At 40.3% G+C, this 17,779-nt stretch overlaps 1 protein-coding gene across 2 annotated transcripts in view; it reads left to right on the top strand.

Annotated features, from left to right (window-relative positions):
- Positions 1–12,485, top strand: part of GCLC (glutamate-cysteine ligase catalytic subunit) — a 47,725-nt gene extending 35,240 nt beyond the window's left edge. Inside the window, exons 7-16 of one of the 2 annotated variants that reach the window (XM_033217470.1) lie at positions 617–691; positions 1,158–1,274; positions 2,250–2,388; positions 2,843–2,955; positions 3,971–4,063; positions 4,370–4,474; positions 9,346–9,427; positions 9,509–9,612; positions 9,694–9,814; positions 10,860–12,485. In XM_033217470.1, the coding sequence (XP_033073361.1) occupies positions 617–691; positions 1,158–1,274; positions 2,250–2,388; positions 2,843–2,955; positions 3,971–4,063; positions 4,370–4,474; positions 9,346–9,427; positions 9,509–9,612; positions 9,694–9,814; positions 10,860–11,071 (1,161 nt within the window). In that variant the 3' untranslated portion in view covers positions 11,072–12,485. The remainder of the gene's footprint in view (positions 1–616; positions 692–1,157; positions 1,275–2,249; positions 2,389–2,842; positions 2,956–3,970; positions 4,064–4,369; positions 4,475–9,345; positions 9,428–9,508; positions 9,613–9,693; positions 9,815–10,859) is intronic. The other variant, XM_033217471.1, reaches the window with a different exon arrangement.
- Positions 12,486–17,779: the final 5,294 nt, after the last annotated feature.

Here is a 17,779-nt window from a genome sequence, read left to right as displayed (position 1 = left end):
AATTAGCCGGGCGTGGTGGTGGGCACATGTAGCCCCGGCTACTCGGGAGGCTGAGGTGGAAGAATGGCGTGAACCCAGGAGGCAGAGCTTGCAGCGAGCCGAGATCATGCCACTGCACTCCAGCCTGGGTGACAGAGTGAGACTCCATCTCAAAAAAAAAAAAAAAAAAAAAAAGGAAAGAAAGAAAAGAAAAGGGAAGGGAAGGAAAGCGAAAGGAAGGGAAAGGAAACAATAGTTAGCATGTCCAAATCCCTTTTGTATCCCTCACTAACTGAAGGGATAGGAAGGCAACAAGCCAGTAGAAGAGAAAATGCATTGCTAAAGGTCATTGTATGTCTGTGTCTTATTTTTCTTTTTTGACTACTTAATCTTATTTCACTTAGGACCTTGGTTATTTATATTAGTTGCCTATAGGCAGTGGAACATAATTAAATACCATTTTCTAGTTAAATTCACCTAAGACAACTTTTAAACAAAACTCTTGCATTAAATGTTGCCATTAATGAAGCATTGTTAACTTGCCCCTCTCTCCCCAGCACCTTCCTTATCTGATTTCACTGCTTGGGGAGCGTGCTAATGATTCCTTGGTGTTAATAACTTTGCAATTCTTAAACAGGTGACATTCCAAGCCTGCAGTATATCTGAGGCCAGATACCTTTATGATCAGTTGGCTACTATCTGTCCAATTGTTGTAAGTATAAATTACCTCTTATTTTAAATACTAATTCATAGGAAATAAGATAGCATATGCAGAATTTACTGATGGTGTGCTATTTAAGTCCAGTTAAGACCTCAGTGAGAGATGGACTAATATAAGTAGTATGCAGGTTTAGGTATAATGAACTGAGTCTGCACTGTAGAAGTTTACTGTTGCTAGTACAACATTGATTTGTTAAACGTCAAGTTTGAATGTGGCCATTTTCCCTCTCCCATACTTCATGTCCTCACATTAGAGAGAGGATGATTAAGTGAATCAAACCCAAGGAACTGCATTCTTCCTGGTATATTTCACTGTAAGATAGGCACAGCTACGTGTGGTGGAGCTCTGTATGAGTTGCATAAACTGATTATTTTTTATCAGAAATATAACTGCATGGAGCTTTTTTTAGCATGTAAGTGACACTTTGAATTTGCAGCTGACTTTTGTTTGTTTTTAGATGGCTTTGAGTGCTGCATCTCCCTTTTACCGAGGCTATGTGTCAGACATCGATTGTCGCTGGGGAGTGATTTCTGCATCTGTAGATGATAGAACTCGGGAGGAGAGAGGACTGGAGGTGGGAATTATTGTTCCTTAATAGCCCTTTTAAATCAAGCAGGTAAAAATGGATCTTTTGTAACTACTTGCAATTTCAGGTTTCAGGATGTCTCCCTGAAATTTTTATCTGAAGTGAGGAAAAAGATTTGGTCTAGGTTGGGAGTTAATTTTTATCATATGTTGATGTCTGTATTTGTTTTAGCTTCATTTAAAATTAGTAGTGCCATTTTTCTATATTTTGGAAGTGCTGATGGCTGTTTTTACCAAAAGGCTTTTGGGTGCCACGTGAGTGTTTTGTATATGGTGCTTTCTGCCGTGGAAAGTATAATTTGTGTCAGAGATTCTTTTTTCATGTAAAAGGTTAGGCATTGACTAATAAGGGTGAGATGGCACCTCTTGTTTGCATGTTGAACTGTAAAGTAACCCTTGCATCTCTCCAGCAAGGGGTGTGCCTCAGAACCACCCATGGAAATCTTTAAACATAGACACCGAGACCCTATCCTAGACCTACTAAATAAGAATCTCTAGGATGGGACCTGAACAGGGGTGTTTTTAAAGGAGTCCTCATAAGTGTTTTTGATATTCTTAACCAGGGCTATACTACTGCTGCTCTGGTCTTCATGTAATTGTTCATAAATTGTTGAACATACTTTCTAAGTAGAAATAAACTTTAAAGGATAAATTATTTTGATAGGTTTATCTTACATTATAGATTTATTTGCTTTTAACCTTAGCATTTATTTTCCCTAGCTTAATAAAAATGAAAGTGATCTGCTTTTAAAAGAAAAAAGTATATTTAAATCATACTAGAAAAAAGAATATTTAAATTACCTTCAGATTTTAAAAAATATAATTTTCCTTAATAATACTTTTTAGGGCTCACTAACTTTTTTTCTGTATCTTATGTTGAGGTTTTTATATAATTATCATATATAAAAATATTTTCAACTCATTTTATATAGCATATTCATTTATATATATTTTTAATCTTTAGCCATTGAAGAACAGTAACTATAGGATCAGTAAATCCCGATATGACTCAATAGACAGCTATTTATCTAAGTGTGGTGAGAAATATAATGACATCGACTTGACGATAGATAAAGAGATCTACGAACAGCTGTTGCAGGAAGGTGGGTTCCCACTGCATCTTTCTGAGTTTAATTGTACGCCTTTAGTTCTTCAAAGCTCTTATACACTTTTTTGCTGACTCCTGGTCTGGTTTCTATTTTTAGTGTGAAGTCTTTAACTTTCCTTATGAGGCTGCTTGTTCCTAAAGTTTCAGGTTCCAAATACTTGTGAGATCTTCTTGACTTTTAGCAAAAGGAGCTTACTTTGGAGGTCTGTGTGTAGGTCCACACCAGTGCCCCAGCAGGCATTGTGTAAGTAGTGAATAAGACGCTGACATTTCTGCAGTGTCCGCAGGATAAAATACTGGGCGAGGTGAGGATACTAATCAAACCAGCTATTTCAAGCTTCTAGACACCCTTTCTTCAATCTTCCTGAGCTATCCTGTCATCTTCCTGGACTAAGAGGAAGTGGTATCTCCCGTTTTGCAGTGAGTTCCCATATGATCTCTCTTTGCAGGCATTGATCATCTCCTGGCCCAGCATGTTGCTCATCTCTTTATTAGAGACCCACTGACACTGTTTGAAGAGAAAATACACCTGGATGATGCTAATGAGTCTGACCATTTTGAGGTATCTCCTCAGTTTTGTTTTTATTTATTTATTTATTGACTTCTGAGAGTCTAGAATCCTCTGTTTTATATGCATTTCACTTCACAAACCAACATGGGGAGGCAGTTTTCTGTACCTGTGAAGAATACAAAAGAAATTTCGTAAGACTTTCATTTACCCAGTGCAGAAAAGAACTTGAACAAATGAAAAATTGGTTTCAAGTACTCTTTATTTTACGATTCTTACTGTTTATCTCACTTATTATATTTTTTTGCTGTTGTTCAGTATTTTCTTATTTGCCTAGTGGTGAAAAATTCATACACTACACAAAAAATAACCTCATCAGTTATTTCAGTGCTTCAGACATACCACCTTTTTTTTTTTTTTTTGTAGATAGGCTTCTTGTAGGCTTATTTCTGTGTCATGTTATATGTAGACATTGACATATATACCTTTTGAAATACCACCTATATCCGCTTTCTTTCCCCCACCAAACTCACAAAGATATAAATCCTTCCCGTCTTGCCATCAGATCCCAAGATGGTTAGGGCCAAGAAAGAACTCTCTCTCAATGTCTTGAGAAACAGCTACCCTTCTTAGGCTCTGGGGTCATTGAAGCAGCAGCATTCCCAGGAGAGGAGGAAGAAAGGAAACAACTGTTGTGTGACAGGGTTCTCGGATGAAAGTGTCCAGTGTCACCTGGAATGGCAGGCGGGCTCCTAAAACTCTCAGGGATGAAGGTGGGGGCCCCGTGGCTCTTCAGCTGCTGCCCCCTAGGTGGGAGGTAGGGAGTAGGAGCTGGGTGGGATTAAGCTTGCAGGGATAGGGCCTCTAGCTTTTGTTAAACACTTGCTGTTTTGTTTTCCTGAAAGAGCACACTCCAAGAAAATCTTAAATTGTACCTTTTTGTCTTTGTCAGTTGAAGAAATTTGGTATGGACAGTGAGCAGTCTTCTTTCCTAATTAAATATCAGATCATCTTAACATTTTCCTGGATGTATGAAAAGTTGGTTTTCTTCTGTGCTTTTGTATCATAGAATATTCAGTCCACAAATTGGCAGACAATGAGATTTAAGCCCCCTCCTCCAAACTCAGATATCGGATGGAGAGTAGAATTTCGACCCATGGAGGTAAGACACATGCATCAGCAAGAACTGATTCAAAAGTACTCTTTCGCCAGCTGTTCATCACCCTTCTGATGCTGCTATCAGAAGGCTCTTAAATATAAAATAAAAATTAAGTATGTGCATGGTAACAAGTCAGTCCAAGTTATGGAGGGTTGATTTCTGAGAATAGATGTGGGCAAAGGGCTTCCAGACCCAGATGGGGAATTAGGAGATGGCTTGGGAATGAAATGATCTAAGGAGGGGCCTGGGTCAGGGAAGAGCATGTTTATGTAGTTGGTTCGTAACCTCTCTGAGCTTCTGCTTGTCTAGGTGCAATTAACAGACTTTGAGAACTCTGCCTATGTGGTGTTTGTGGTACTGCTCACCAGAGTCATCCTTTCCTACAAATTGGATTTTCTCATTCCACTGTCAAAGGTAAGGATACGTTTCTTTATGGTGATGGGTATAGATCTATCTGTAGATACATTTATTTATATATGCTGTTTTTTTACAACCTGATTTCATTTGGAATTTTTTACCTTTTGCAACAAAACGTTTCTCCATCAGCCCTATTCTTTATTTTCTTTTAAACCTAAGCTTAATTTCTAGACACTTTCCATTCAAGATGATTGATGGCTAGAAGTAGTCCCACACATTGATTTTATCCACCACAAAATCCCAGGTTGATTACAATGTTAAAATTAGGATGGGGAGGGAAAGTGTAAATGCTGGAATGCCGGGAAAAGTATTCTCAGTAGAACTGAACTTGAGATGTTTCTGAAGAATTTGGATGGGATTGGACTGTCAGAAAAACAAAAATTGGAGTCCATCAGCCCCCCAGAAGACCGAAAACCAAGCTTTCTGGGAGCGGTTGGCCAGGAGAACAACTCCAGGTGATGAGGGAGCAGAGCTGTGGGTCGTGGGGCAGTAGCTGAGGAGGTGAAGGCCTTTGGTTTCTGGGCCAGGGTTCCTCTTGACAGAGAGTGGCTGGAAAAAACTGCTAAACAGAGAGGGCCCTGCCACAGGAGCTCCTGGTTGAGGGTTTTAGGGCCAGAGAATGGAGAAGTAGGGCAGTCCTGTCACAGCAAACATGGAAGCAGGAATGAAACTGCTTAGCTCCAGCATCTGCCCCTAGGGCATCTCCTTCCTCCATAAGGGGTTTGCCAGACTGTGCCCATCCCCACACCCTCTGAAGGAAGTCAGGCTCTCAGCCCATCCCTGCCTGCTCCTCACACCCAGACCAAAGATCACTCATAGAACTCTGTGGGCCCACATTGCCCTCATGCCTACCTACTGGGGAGACCAAATCCATCTAAGAGAGATTGCATGTAAGCTACCGGTCTAAGCCTTTGCTTATAAATAAGAGTAGATGCCTGGAAGGCAACAGAAAATTGAGAACAATTAACAGCCTTAAAGAGAAGGGCCCAACTGGTCCTGCAAGGGTATACTCTGTTCAGTGAAACTTAGTTACTTCAAGGAAGTAAGCTGGGCCCAGCACATACCTATAATCTCTGCTCCTCAGGAGGCTGAGGCAGGAGGATTGCTTGAATCCAGGAATTCCAGTGCAGCCCTGACAACATTGCTAGATCCCATCTCTTGAAAAAAAAGATAAGAAACTGGAAAGAATTATTATTATTATTTTTAATTTTTAAGAGACAGGGTCTCACTATGTTGCTCAGGCTGGTCTCGAACGCCTGGGCTGAAATGATCCTCCTGCTGCCAAGCCTTCCAGGTAGCTGGAATTAAAGACACAAACCACCATGCTCAGCTTTGGAAAGAGTTCTTAAAGGAATTCTAATTAGTGGCCTCAGACAAATTCTACAGAGGTTCAGTCACATCCATCAAACAAGCATTATAGATGGTGCTTATTTAATGGTGAGTATTCTCACCAGTAGAGGAGATGTTGTTGAATATCCAAGGTAGTGATTTAGAAGACCAAATTAAGATTAATCCCAGCAGGATGGTGAAGAAATGGAAATTATAGAAAACCTGAAGCCTGGAAAACTCTAGAAAATTCAATGTTTATGTAATAATTTAGAAGAGGAGAATAGTTTATATAGAAAAGATATAAAATACAATAATCAAGGAAATAATAGAATTTTTCCTTAATAAGTCTCCCTTAAGGATGAGACAAATACTTAACTCAAATGTAGGCATTTATTAATTTCAAAGAGAAAATTAACTGTCTGGATAAGAGAAAAAATTAGGAGACCTGCCAAGGGGGAAAAAATCAACTGATACTACTTCTCATTTGCAACATTAAATGCTGGATGGAAAGAAGTTTTCAGAATCTCGAGAAGTAAAGAATTAACAACCACAGAATTATCTTCTCATCCAAATTATTCTTTAAATTTTGGGTGATTCTAACAAAACTGAATGGATCAAGTTAGGGCTAAAAGTATGCCAGAAGTCTTATCTAGTGTCTCAGTTTGTTTGGGCTGCTGTAACAAAAATACCTTACACTGGGTGGTTTATAAACAACGGGAATGTATTGCTCACAGTTCTGGAGGCTGGGAAGTCCACGATCAAGTCACCAAGTCACCGGCAGTGTCAGTGTCTGGTGAGAGCTTTTGCTGTCTGGTTCATACATGGTGCCTTCTTGCTGTGTTCTTACATGGTGGAAGGGGCTAACTAGCTCTTCAGGTGTCTCTGTTACGAGAGCACTACTCCCATTTATGAGGGTAGAGCCTTCATGACATCCCAAAGGAGGTCCTCCCAGTCGCCCCCAAAGGCCCTACCTTCTAGTACTGTCACAATGGGCATTAGGCATCAGTGTATGAATTTGAGGGAACACAAACATTCAAACCATGGCACCTAGTAAGGGGATATGGAGGGAGATGAATGGCAGATACTCATTAGTGCTTGACACTTAGAGAGTTATAATTTCAAAACTACCTCTTTAAAAGTAAGGAAAACTATTAATAGTATAGAAACAGGATTTATTACTCCTAAACTTGCTGGCTAAAAGGGTGGTAAAATGAACCAGGAATACATTTCAGTGCCACAAAATTGGGTGTGGGGCCAGGGGAATGAAGAAACAATAGCCTACAGAACATAAAATGGTGAAAATAAAATGAAAACAAATTTGAATAGACTAAACTGTATCCTATTAAACAGCTAAACCAGATAATATAAAATAGCAACAACACAGTTTGCACAAGATATACCTAGAACAAGGACAGATGCTGAGAAGAACTGCATAGTGACTTTTTGGAGTGATAGCAGGAATGGCAAAGCAATATCAGGCAAAATGTGAGGTAGAAATTATTAAATGGGATAGAGAAAGTAGTTTTATATATTCTTCCAAGAAGATGTGAAAGCTGTGGTCCTTTTTGTACCATGAAATGTAACATGAAAAGAATTTAGTGTGATGGGTAATATGTGGCTTTGATGTGAGAACTAAATGCATAAATCCCTGGTACTACTTAGTAGGCTTTTAACCTGGACAAGTTACTTATTCTCAGTGCCTCAGTTTCCCACATGTATCCCAGAGGGGGATAAGTAGGCTGTTGTAAGCCCATGTGAGATTAATGAGGTAAACCACTTAGCAGAGTACCTTGCCTGTTACTTAGTAACTGACAGGCTATATAATCAAAGGATGGGAAGGGCCATGGGGGAGTTAAATGGCACGGTGAATAAGCTTGGTTGTATGGCCTGTATTACATATCTCATCCCACATCTTTTTTCAGATGCCATGAGTAAGACTCACAAAAAATAAAGAAAATCTTCACTTCTCAAAAGTAGACACAATAGAGCATGCGTTCCCACTAAAACTAAAGAGAGATTCTGGAGAAATTTAACATTGGAAATTAAAAATGTCTTTCCTAGTAGCTTTTAGATTCGCCAAAACTAGAATTACAGATTGTGTAGGAAAGTGAAAGACAGTAGGTTGCTGGCAGAGCTGGTGTGTAAGGAAAAATTATGTCTTAAAACAAAGATTTTGAATCTAAGTAGTTGAGAATCTAAAGAACAAAATAAAATCTACTTTGAAAGGAAGTCATAAAAGCAGAAATTAGAAGTGGTCATTATCAACTTTTTTCAAGACTAAGGAAAAAAGAAACAAATACTAGTAACGAAAGCAGATGTTCACAGCCATGGTGGAATTTATACTATTTATTTGAGTGTGCTCCTAGAGTATCTAGATTGTTCAGAAGGTCCTGTGTGTCTCTTCAAAAATGAAACCATAACAATCGCACTCCCCGCATAATGAATATGGGAAGAGAGTTGGTAATCAAGAGAGCTTATGTACCATCTGTCCCACATCAGCCTAACTGGTCACTATTGTATATACTGAGGTCCCACATAAGATTTCATTATAGAAAATAAGGGATTACTACTAAAAAGTTTTTAAAATTCTGCTTTGAGAGTCTTAAAAAGTCATTGGAGATGTAGAGAATCACAAATGAAACAGTTTTCGGTTTCATGAGTGAGTCTACATGTCCAGAGCCACCAGGTAGGCAAAAAGCAGTGATCTTCTGCCCTTCAGAGGGCTGTAACCTTATTCCAGATACGACAACCTATGAACTGTCTTTGCCTTTCCTCGCTATAGTGGGGAGGCAAAACCCCCATGGCGAGGCAGCAGGGGAAGAGCATTCAACTTAGAAGAACCTGGTTATAGGCCAGGCGCGGTGGCTCACGCCTGTAATCCCAGCATTTTGGGAGGCCGAAGCGTGCAGATCACTTGAGGTCAGGAGTGCGAGACCAGCCCCATCTCTGCTAAAAATACAAAAAAAATTAGCCGGGTGTGGTGGTGCAGGCCTGTAATCCCAGCTACTTGGGAGGCTGAGGCACGAAGAATCACTTGAACCCAGGAGACAGAGGTTGAGGTGAGCTGAGATCACACCACTGCACTCCAGCCTGGGCAACAGAGCGAGACTCCATCTCAAAAAAACAGAAGAAGAAGAACTGGGTTCTAGTCCTGCCTTCTGCCTTCATTACCCTGGGACTCCTGGTGAGACACTGCTATGTAAATGGAACCAGCCACCTGCCCTCCCAACACTGTATATCTATTGCAAGCCTCAGTCACAGAGGTGCTTTGAAATACATTCCATGTGAATATAAGTTTTGGGTTTTACGTTTCTCTTAAAATTCCCTGATTAGTTAAAAAAAAATCACATACCAATCCATGATTGAGTGACACAGTCCTCACGTAAATAAAAAGCCTGTTCCTCCCACTGGGAAGCATTTGAGCAGAACGTAGAATCCCTAAGGGAGTGAGTCCTCATTGCAAAAGTGAGGAAGGCGCTGCAACTTGTATGTCCGATCAAGAATATTTTGACTTAGTCGTGATTCTTTTTCTCCCTTAGGTTGATGAGAACATGAAGGCAGCACAGAAACGAGATGCTGTCTTGCAGGGAATGTTTTATTTCAGGAAAGATATTTGCAAAGGTATTACATTATCTTCGATTTCTAACGTCAGCTTATGCTGCTGCAAGCTGCTAAAGTTCCCCTGACCCTCTTCTCCGACAGGTGGCAACGCAGTGGTGGATGGTTGTGGCAAGGCCCAGAACAGCACAGAGCTTGCTGCAGAGGAGTACACCCTCATGAGCATAGACACCATCATCAATGGGAAGGTAGGAGGGTGGCCCTGTACAGTATGCCTCGCTGTGCACATCCGCCGGCAGGGAGTTCATAATGTGTTCTGCTTCCTGTAGGAAGGTGTGTTTCCTGGACTGATCCCAATTCTGAACTCTTACCTTGAAAACATGGAAGTGGATGTGGACACCAGATGTAGTATTCTGAACTACCTAAAGCTAATTAAGAAGAGAGCATCTGGTATGATACCTATTTTTCTTAATCTCATAAAGTAGACAGAACGGTACAATCTTAGAATGTTCAATTTCTTAAAGTCTTTTAAAATAATGCCGTATTTAATTCATGCACACTGTTTCACATTTTCATATCTCTGCAATTGTATTCACCTTTTAATCTTTGACACATAATTTAGATTAGCAGTGCTTTTTTTCTTATCAGTTCAGAAAATAGGGGTGCATCTTCAAATCACTGTCATCTCAGATGATGAAATGGTATCTGGGTTGTTTACTTACCATTTACGTCCAACTGTGTTGATTGTACATCATCATGCGCTCTTTTATAAGGAACTCTGTAAGTTAAATAAGCTGAACTGTTCTTCAGCCTGCATTTGTACATACAATGAGGCTCCTGAGAATCCCCTTTCTTTATTAGCTTTAAGGTTACATTTACAGTGCCTAACACAGTATTTGGCACAAGGGAGCTGTCAGCTGTTAATAAAGTGACAGCAATAATGGTAATGGCATCTGTATTTAACTTGAGGCTTCTGTATACTTTCTGGAGTCACAAAGGATAGCCGTAGAACCCCACCTCAACCCTCAAATGGTATACTGCCAATTTCCCTCTTCATTCACTCTACTTACTGTTCTTCATTCTCTCCACCTCTTTCATCAAAGATCGCTCAAGGGACCCTACAGTCCTCTAAGGCAGTCTCGGCATTTGTAGTCCTAGCCCTCTGGCCAAACGAGAGGACACATGCCCTTGTACACCTGTGCTGGCTCCTGTCCCTTAAGAGCTAGCAGTGTCGGCATATGGGGGGCCTCTAACAGGTACCATAGAAACTGGATGTATGTGTTCTCATTGCCTGCCCGCAACCTAGAATTCCTGCCCAGGAGGACTTCTTCAAACGCTATGAAAGATGTTCCCACCCCCTGCCATGCGGCTACACTAAAAGGACACAGTGATTTCTCTCCAGAATTGCGTTTATGCTGACCACTAAATATCAACTTATTAAAAAAAAACTTCTGTGGTTTTAATTTTTTTTTTTTTTCGCTTCCCCACCCCACAGGAGAACTAATGACAGTTGCCAGATGGATGAGGGAGTTTATCGCAAACCATCCTGACTACAAGCAAGACAGTGTCATAACCGATGAAATGAATTATAGCCTTATTTTGAAGTGTAACCAAATTGCAAATGAATTATGTGAATGCCCAGAGTTACTTGGATCAGCATTTAGGAAAGTAAAATATGGTGGAAGTAAAACTGACTCATCCAACTAGACGTGCTGCAGAAAGAAAAATGCGTTACTGTTTTATTGACGAACTGACGGCAGTACTATGCCTCTCAGCCCATGTGTATGATATGAAGACCAAATGATAGAACTGTACTGGGCCAGTGAACCAGAAATTGATTAAGGCTTTCTTTGGTAGGTAAATCTAGAGTTTATACAGTGTACATGTACATAGTAAAGTATTTTTGATTAACAATGTATTTTAATAACATATCTAAAGTCATCGTGAACTGGCTTGTACATTTTAAAATTCTTACTTTGGAGCAACTATTGTCTAAGCAGTTTTGTAAATGTAATGTACTGGTAATTGTACAATACTTGCATTCCAGAGTTAAAATGTTTACTGTAAATTTTTGTTCTTTTAAAGACTACCTGGGACCTGATTTGTTGCAATTTTTCTCTTTAAAAACACTTTCATTAATTTTCCTTTGTCATTTCCTTTGTTGTGTACATTAAATCACTTGAATCCACTTAAGTGCTTCAAGGGTAATCTTGGGTTTCTAGCACCTTACCTATGATGTCTCTTTTGCAATTGGAATAGTTAACCACTTGGTCACCTTGCCCCAAGCTTTCCCCTCTGAATAAATACCCATTGAACTCTGATGGCTGTTATCAAAGGAACTTTTCTTTGTTTAAATTTGCTGATGCAGGAATTAAGTTTAAACACAGCTCTGTGGGAAGAAAGGAGATTATTACCCAGAATTCACATGTAGTGATTATTAAGGACTTTTTTTTTTTAATTAAAAAAGTTGGCAGCGGGGGTGGGGGATGGCAATCATTTTTCTTCCTATACATACAAAGGATACTGTCAAAAATGGCATTAGTTCTTCTGTTGTGGCCTGTTATTCTGATTGCTGCTGCATACAGTTTTGTTACTCTAGTTTTTAGTTAAGCATATTGATAGACTTTGCTCTAAAAGCCATTCACTCCAGATTTTACCTGGGGAATATTCTACATACTGCTTACTTTCTCTGTAAAACTCATCAATAAATCATGAAAGGCACTGAGTTCTGTAAATCAGGACCCTAAATGTTTAATTGTAAATAAGTTTCAGATAATTGTTACAGCTTTGCGTTGACGTTTTGTTGGTTTTTTTCAATTAGTTAAGTCTTAACTGCTTCTAAAATAACTCTGTATTGTAGATTATGCAGACCTTTACAGGCATAAATATTTAAACTGTAATATGCTAACTTGAAGAGATTGCAATAAAGCTGCTTCAGCTACCCGTTTATGTTTAAATACGAGGGTTTGTTCTATATTTTATACACGCACTTTGGATGATTAAAGAATGCCTGGTTTTCGTTTGCAATTTGCTTGGGTAAATCAGGTTGTGAAAAGGCAGATAAATTAAAATGTTTGTGGTATGAGGAAATAAAAGAATGGAATTAGCATTCATTCAGAAACCTTTGAATGTGTGTGAGTTCCACAGCTCAACAAATAGTGGGAGAGTTTGGTTTTTGTAATTAACCCAAATACCGTGAAATTATTTTTTCATCATTGCGACCTCAGACGTTTCTAGAAAGAAGCATAGTGATGAAGACAAACAGATGCCTTATCTCTGCTGGTCGCTATCAACCCCTGTGGGGAGACAGAACTTGAAGTGTGACTGAATTGACTGCTGGGCCACTGAAAGATTTTTTTTTTTTTTTTTCACTCCCAACTGCTGTTGTGCTGGGTCAGTGGGGACATGGTGAATGAATGCTGAGTAACCTGGGTGCTGTGTGCACACCGCAATCTAAGCAGGAGATACTTAGACTGTGAGTCAGCAAGTCCTACAGAGAGCTGTCTTCAACTCCTGTCTTTGGATCAGTGTTCAGCCCCCCACACACGGTTCATGAAATAATGTTCATCTGAGCAACACACTTTTCTCAGAGCTCTAATTTCTTTATTTGAATGTTCCTAGGGCAGTGCTTATCAAACTGTAGTCTACATACAAATCTCTTTGGGGTGTTATTCTGGCTTGGTAAGTCTGGGGTGGGGCCCACATTTCTTAACAAGCTCCCCGGCGATGCTGATGCTGTGGATTTGCTAATAAGGACTTTCTCTACCTGACCTATGGACAGATCAACACTAAGTCTCAAATAACACTTGTTTTTAAGTCTAATGTGAGATGTCTAGATTTTCTCTTATTAAAGACCAGATAGTGGTCTTCTTTCTCCAGGACAGAGAATGTAAGCCTCACAGCTCTCATGAGCTTTACCATGTGAACACAGCTGAGAATTTGGGATTTTTAGGAACAGAACTATAAATCTTAAAGCAAGCAAAAAGTGTTTTCTCCTTGGTAGAAATACCTGTGGCCAAGCCCAGACCTTCAGATCCTAACTTGGGATACAATTGATTGTTACTTAACCTGCTGCTAACCTAAAGACTAGTTTTCTGCCCATCTGGTCCCGTGTGTGAATAAGAAGTTTCCTCTTGGTCCCAGGATGCCTCTGCTGCTCGGCTCATCTCTGAGGCTGTGAGCCTTCCAGTTCAGAAATGGAAGGAAAATCCATTGCCTTAGATGCCTCGTTCTAAACCACCACCCAAAACAAAAATGAGCCAGGAGACGTAGAAATCCCGGATGTGTTATGGGCCATATTCTGAGGAGCTGGAAGGTTTCTCAGGGACCTGAAGTCTTGTGAAGAGAAAATGTGGAAGTAAGTGTCCTTCAAGCCACTGTAGTGCTTGACATGGAGGAAAGAGGCCGGGGGAAGGGGACCTGTGATGCTAGGGCCTTTCAGAGCTTGGCTAGATGAGGGAGTCTTTCTCAGAACTGTAAATAAGCTGCTCAGTTGCATGGCTTTCAGAGGGCCTGCTAATGAGCTTTTTGTTTAGGTTAAGGCTCCCCTGCTTTCCCTGAAGATAAGCCACTGAGTTCTATCTGCTGCTGTCTTCTCTCCGTTATGCTTTCGTATAAATATTTAACATTCCCTATAAGCAATTCTGGAAGTACATGCCAAGTGATGTTTATGGAAGTGTAAGAAGATGTCTTAGTTCAGGCTGCTGTAACTACCACAGACTGAGTGACTTACACAACTGACATTTGTTACTGTTAGGGAGGCTGGAAGTGCAAGAGCAAGGCACCGGCAGACTTGGCTCCTGGTGAGCGCTCTTCATGGTTTGCAGATGTTTGTCTTGCTGCATCACCATGTGTTGGAGAGATCATTTCTCTTGTATCTCCTCATCTAAGTACACAAATCCCATTCATGAGGGTTCCACCCTCATGACCTAATTACCTCCCAGTGACCCCAACTCCAAATACCCTCATACTAGGGGTTAGGCCTCCACACAGGGACCTGGGGAGACATTCAGTCCATAACAGAGAGGAACTGGTAAGGACTAGACGGGAAGTGAGGAGGCCCTGGTGGGCAACCTTGGCTGGGAAAGATACATTCCTCACTATCGTATTTTCCTGGTAAGCAGAGGCTGAGATAGGCTAGATAATCCCTAAAGTAAGCCCATTTTTACTCTCAATATTCTATGAAATGAAACATTACAAATCTAAGTATGGAAGATGCATTAAAGAGAACCATGAGCTGGGCGCAGTGGCTCATGTAATCAGCACTTTAGGAGGCCCAGGCAGGAGGATCGTTTGAGTCCAGGGATTCAAGACCAGCCTTGGCAACACAATGAGACCCCCATGTTTACAAAACAAAATTAGCTGGATGTGGTGGTGTGCACCTGTGGTCCTAGCTACTCAGGAAACTGAGGTGGGAGGATCACTTGAGCCCGGGAAATCGAGGTTGCAGTGAGCTGTGATCATGCCACTGGACTCCAGCCTGTTACCTCTGGATGGAATGAACAAGTACCAAATAGACAAACTTCTAGGTAGCTAGACATGTTTTATATCTCAATCTGGGTGATGATTCATGGATATCAAGATGTTTAAAAATGACTGGGCTGTACACTTAAGATGAGAGCAGTTTACACATTTTGGGTTTGTTATGCCTCAGACAGAAGCAAAATGTGGGTTAAACTGGTTCAGAAAGGAGGAAGGAAGAAAAGAAACTTTGCTGAGCAAAAACTAGTGTATTAGTCCGTTTTCACACTGCTGATAAAGACATATCTGAGACTGGGTAATTTATAAAGAAAAAGGTTTAATGGACTCACAGTTCCACACAGCTGGGGAGACTTCACAATCATGGCAGAAGGCAAAAGGCACGTCTTACATGGCAGCAGGCAAAGAGAATGAGAAGCCAGAGGGGAAACCCCTTATAAAATCATCAGCTCTCCTGAGACTTACTAACATGAGAACAGTGTGGGGGAAACTGCCCCCGTGATTCAATTATCTCCCACCAGCTCCCTCCCACAACCTGTGGGAATTATGGGAGCTATAATTCAAGATGAGATTTGGGTGGAGACACAGCCAAACCATATGATAGTGTGGTGAATGTGTTGAAAAACTGTACTTTTATGCCCTTTTAATACATTACACTTCCATCATGGCAAATGAAAGCAGTTTAAAAGCCAACATCTCAATCAAAAGTGATGCGTTCTGAAGTTCCTAGGAAGTTTATCAGCACTGAGTTGGGACAGGATACAAGTTCTTCTAGCATAAAAGCAAAAGTACAGAACTGAGTTCCAATCCTAATATTTATACAGACTAGCTGGGTGACTTTAGACTTTGTCTCTATATCATCTGTGGAATAGATACGAGAACACTTCACCGATTTGCTATGTGGTGGAAATAAGGCGATGTACATAAAAGCGAAGGACATAAACTGTTGAGGCAAGCCATATTCGCTCCCTACTCTACCCCTGGAGAGTGTGACGACACTATTGTACTAAAGATGACACAACCTGCATCTCCTTTCTACCAGTATATAACACACATTTTCTTAATAGTCTCCTTTGAAATAATTTAGCCTTCCAAGAATGCAATGAAGTCAGCAGAGAAAAACAATCATACTGATGACTTAGGATCTAAAATTTCTAGAAAATGAAACATGAGAAGCTCTTCATATGTTTTTATCACCTCTCAAACAGTCCTGGTGAGTTTCCCAGAACCTTTTTTGGCTTTGTCCAACATAAAGCCATGTGTTTTGAATACTATTGGTCTTTCTGCAAAGTAGACACACTTGGCACATTCAGAAATTTTGGATGCAAGCGATAGAAAACTCCCATACCCACCAGCTTTAGATAAAAAGAAAATCTACCAGCTTGTATCACAGAAACGTCCAAGAGGTGGCACTAGCTTCAGGCACAAGTTATTGGCTCAAATGCTCTCAAGTCCCGTCTCCCCATTCCTGGCTTACACCTTCCACTATAACGGGTTCACTCTCAGGCAGGCTTTCTCCATAGGGACACTCCCCCAGTGCCCAGCCCTATCCAGCAGCTCCAGCAACGCCAGGCATGCATTACAGTAGCTGGGCAACCCCAGTGGAAAAGAGCCTCTCATTTTCCGTAAGTGTATAGGAAAGTCTGGGTCTGTCTGATTTCGTGCAGAATCATGATGTGATTGGGGTTCTAGTTCTGACTCTACAACTGGTGTTTGTATGATATTAAGCAAGTTATTTCCTCCCTTTGGACCTCAATTGTCTCATCTATAAAACAGAGGAATCAAATAATGCCATCTTGAGTCTGTTTTAGAGCTAATAACATTTCTTTATCCACACTAAAAGCTTTTTCCTCTGGAAGTTAGATAATAGTGCCCTCTAGTGATCTTTTCAGTAGGTGCCTTTCTTACTTCATTTGCTTTACAAATACTCCTCAATTCACAGAGACATTCAAAGCACATTTGTGATAAAATGAAATTCCACATCGAAATGTATTTTTCCATTCTCATTTTAAGATAGAAATATGCTTGTGCTCTAAAATAAGCAGCTAAAACTGTGGATTTCACATTTATTACTATTTTAGCTGCATCCTGGTCATATGGTTATATTGTACTTTCATTGTTGTTCTTCATATGTGTTTTGTTTCTTTTTTTAATTTTATTTTATATTTTATTTATTTATTTATTATTTATTTATTTATTTATTTATTTTTATTATACTTTAAGTTCTAGGGTACATGTGCACAACGTGCAGGCTTGTTACATATGTATACTTGTGCCATGTTGGTGTGCTGCACCCATCAAATCGACAGCGTCCATCATACTCATCATTTACATCAGGTATAACTCCCAATGCCATCCCTCCCCCCTCCCCCCTCCCCATAATAGGCCCCAGTGTGTGATGTTCCCCTTCCTGAGTCCAAGTGATCTCATTGTTCAATTCCCACCTATGAGTGAGAAGATGCGGTGTTTGGTCTTCTGTTCTTGCGATAGTTTGCTGAGAATGATGGTTTCCAGCTGCATCCATGTCCCTACAAAAGACACAAACTCATCGCTTTTTATGGCTGCATAGTATTCCATGGTGTATATGTGCCACATTTTCTTAATCCAGTCTGTCACAGATGGACATTTGGGTTGATTCCAAGTCATTGCTATTGTGAATAGTGCCACAATAAACATATGTGTGCATGTGTCTTTATAGCAGCATGATTTATAATCCTTTGGATATACACCCAGTAATGGGATGGCTGGGTCATATGGTATTTCTAGTTCTAGATCCTTGAGGAATCGCCATACTGCTTTCCACAATAGTTGAACTAGGTTACAATCCCACCAACAGTGTAAAAGTGTTCCTATTTCTCCACATCCTCTCCAGCACCTGTTGTTTCCTGACTTCTTAATGATTGCCATTCTAATTAGTGTGAGATGGTATCTCATTGT

Source organism: Trachypithecus francoisi, unplaced genomic scaffold, assembly GCF_009764315.1.
Source record: "Trachypithecus francoisi isolate TF-2019V2 unplaced genomic scaffold, Tfra_2.0 Lachesis_group10, whole genome shotgun sequence".
Lineage (NCBI taxonomy): Eukaryota > Metazoa > Chordata > Mammalia > Primates > Cercopithecidae > Trachypithecus > Trachypithecus francoisi.
This window is presented reverse-complemented; position numbering and strand designations above follow the sequence as displayed.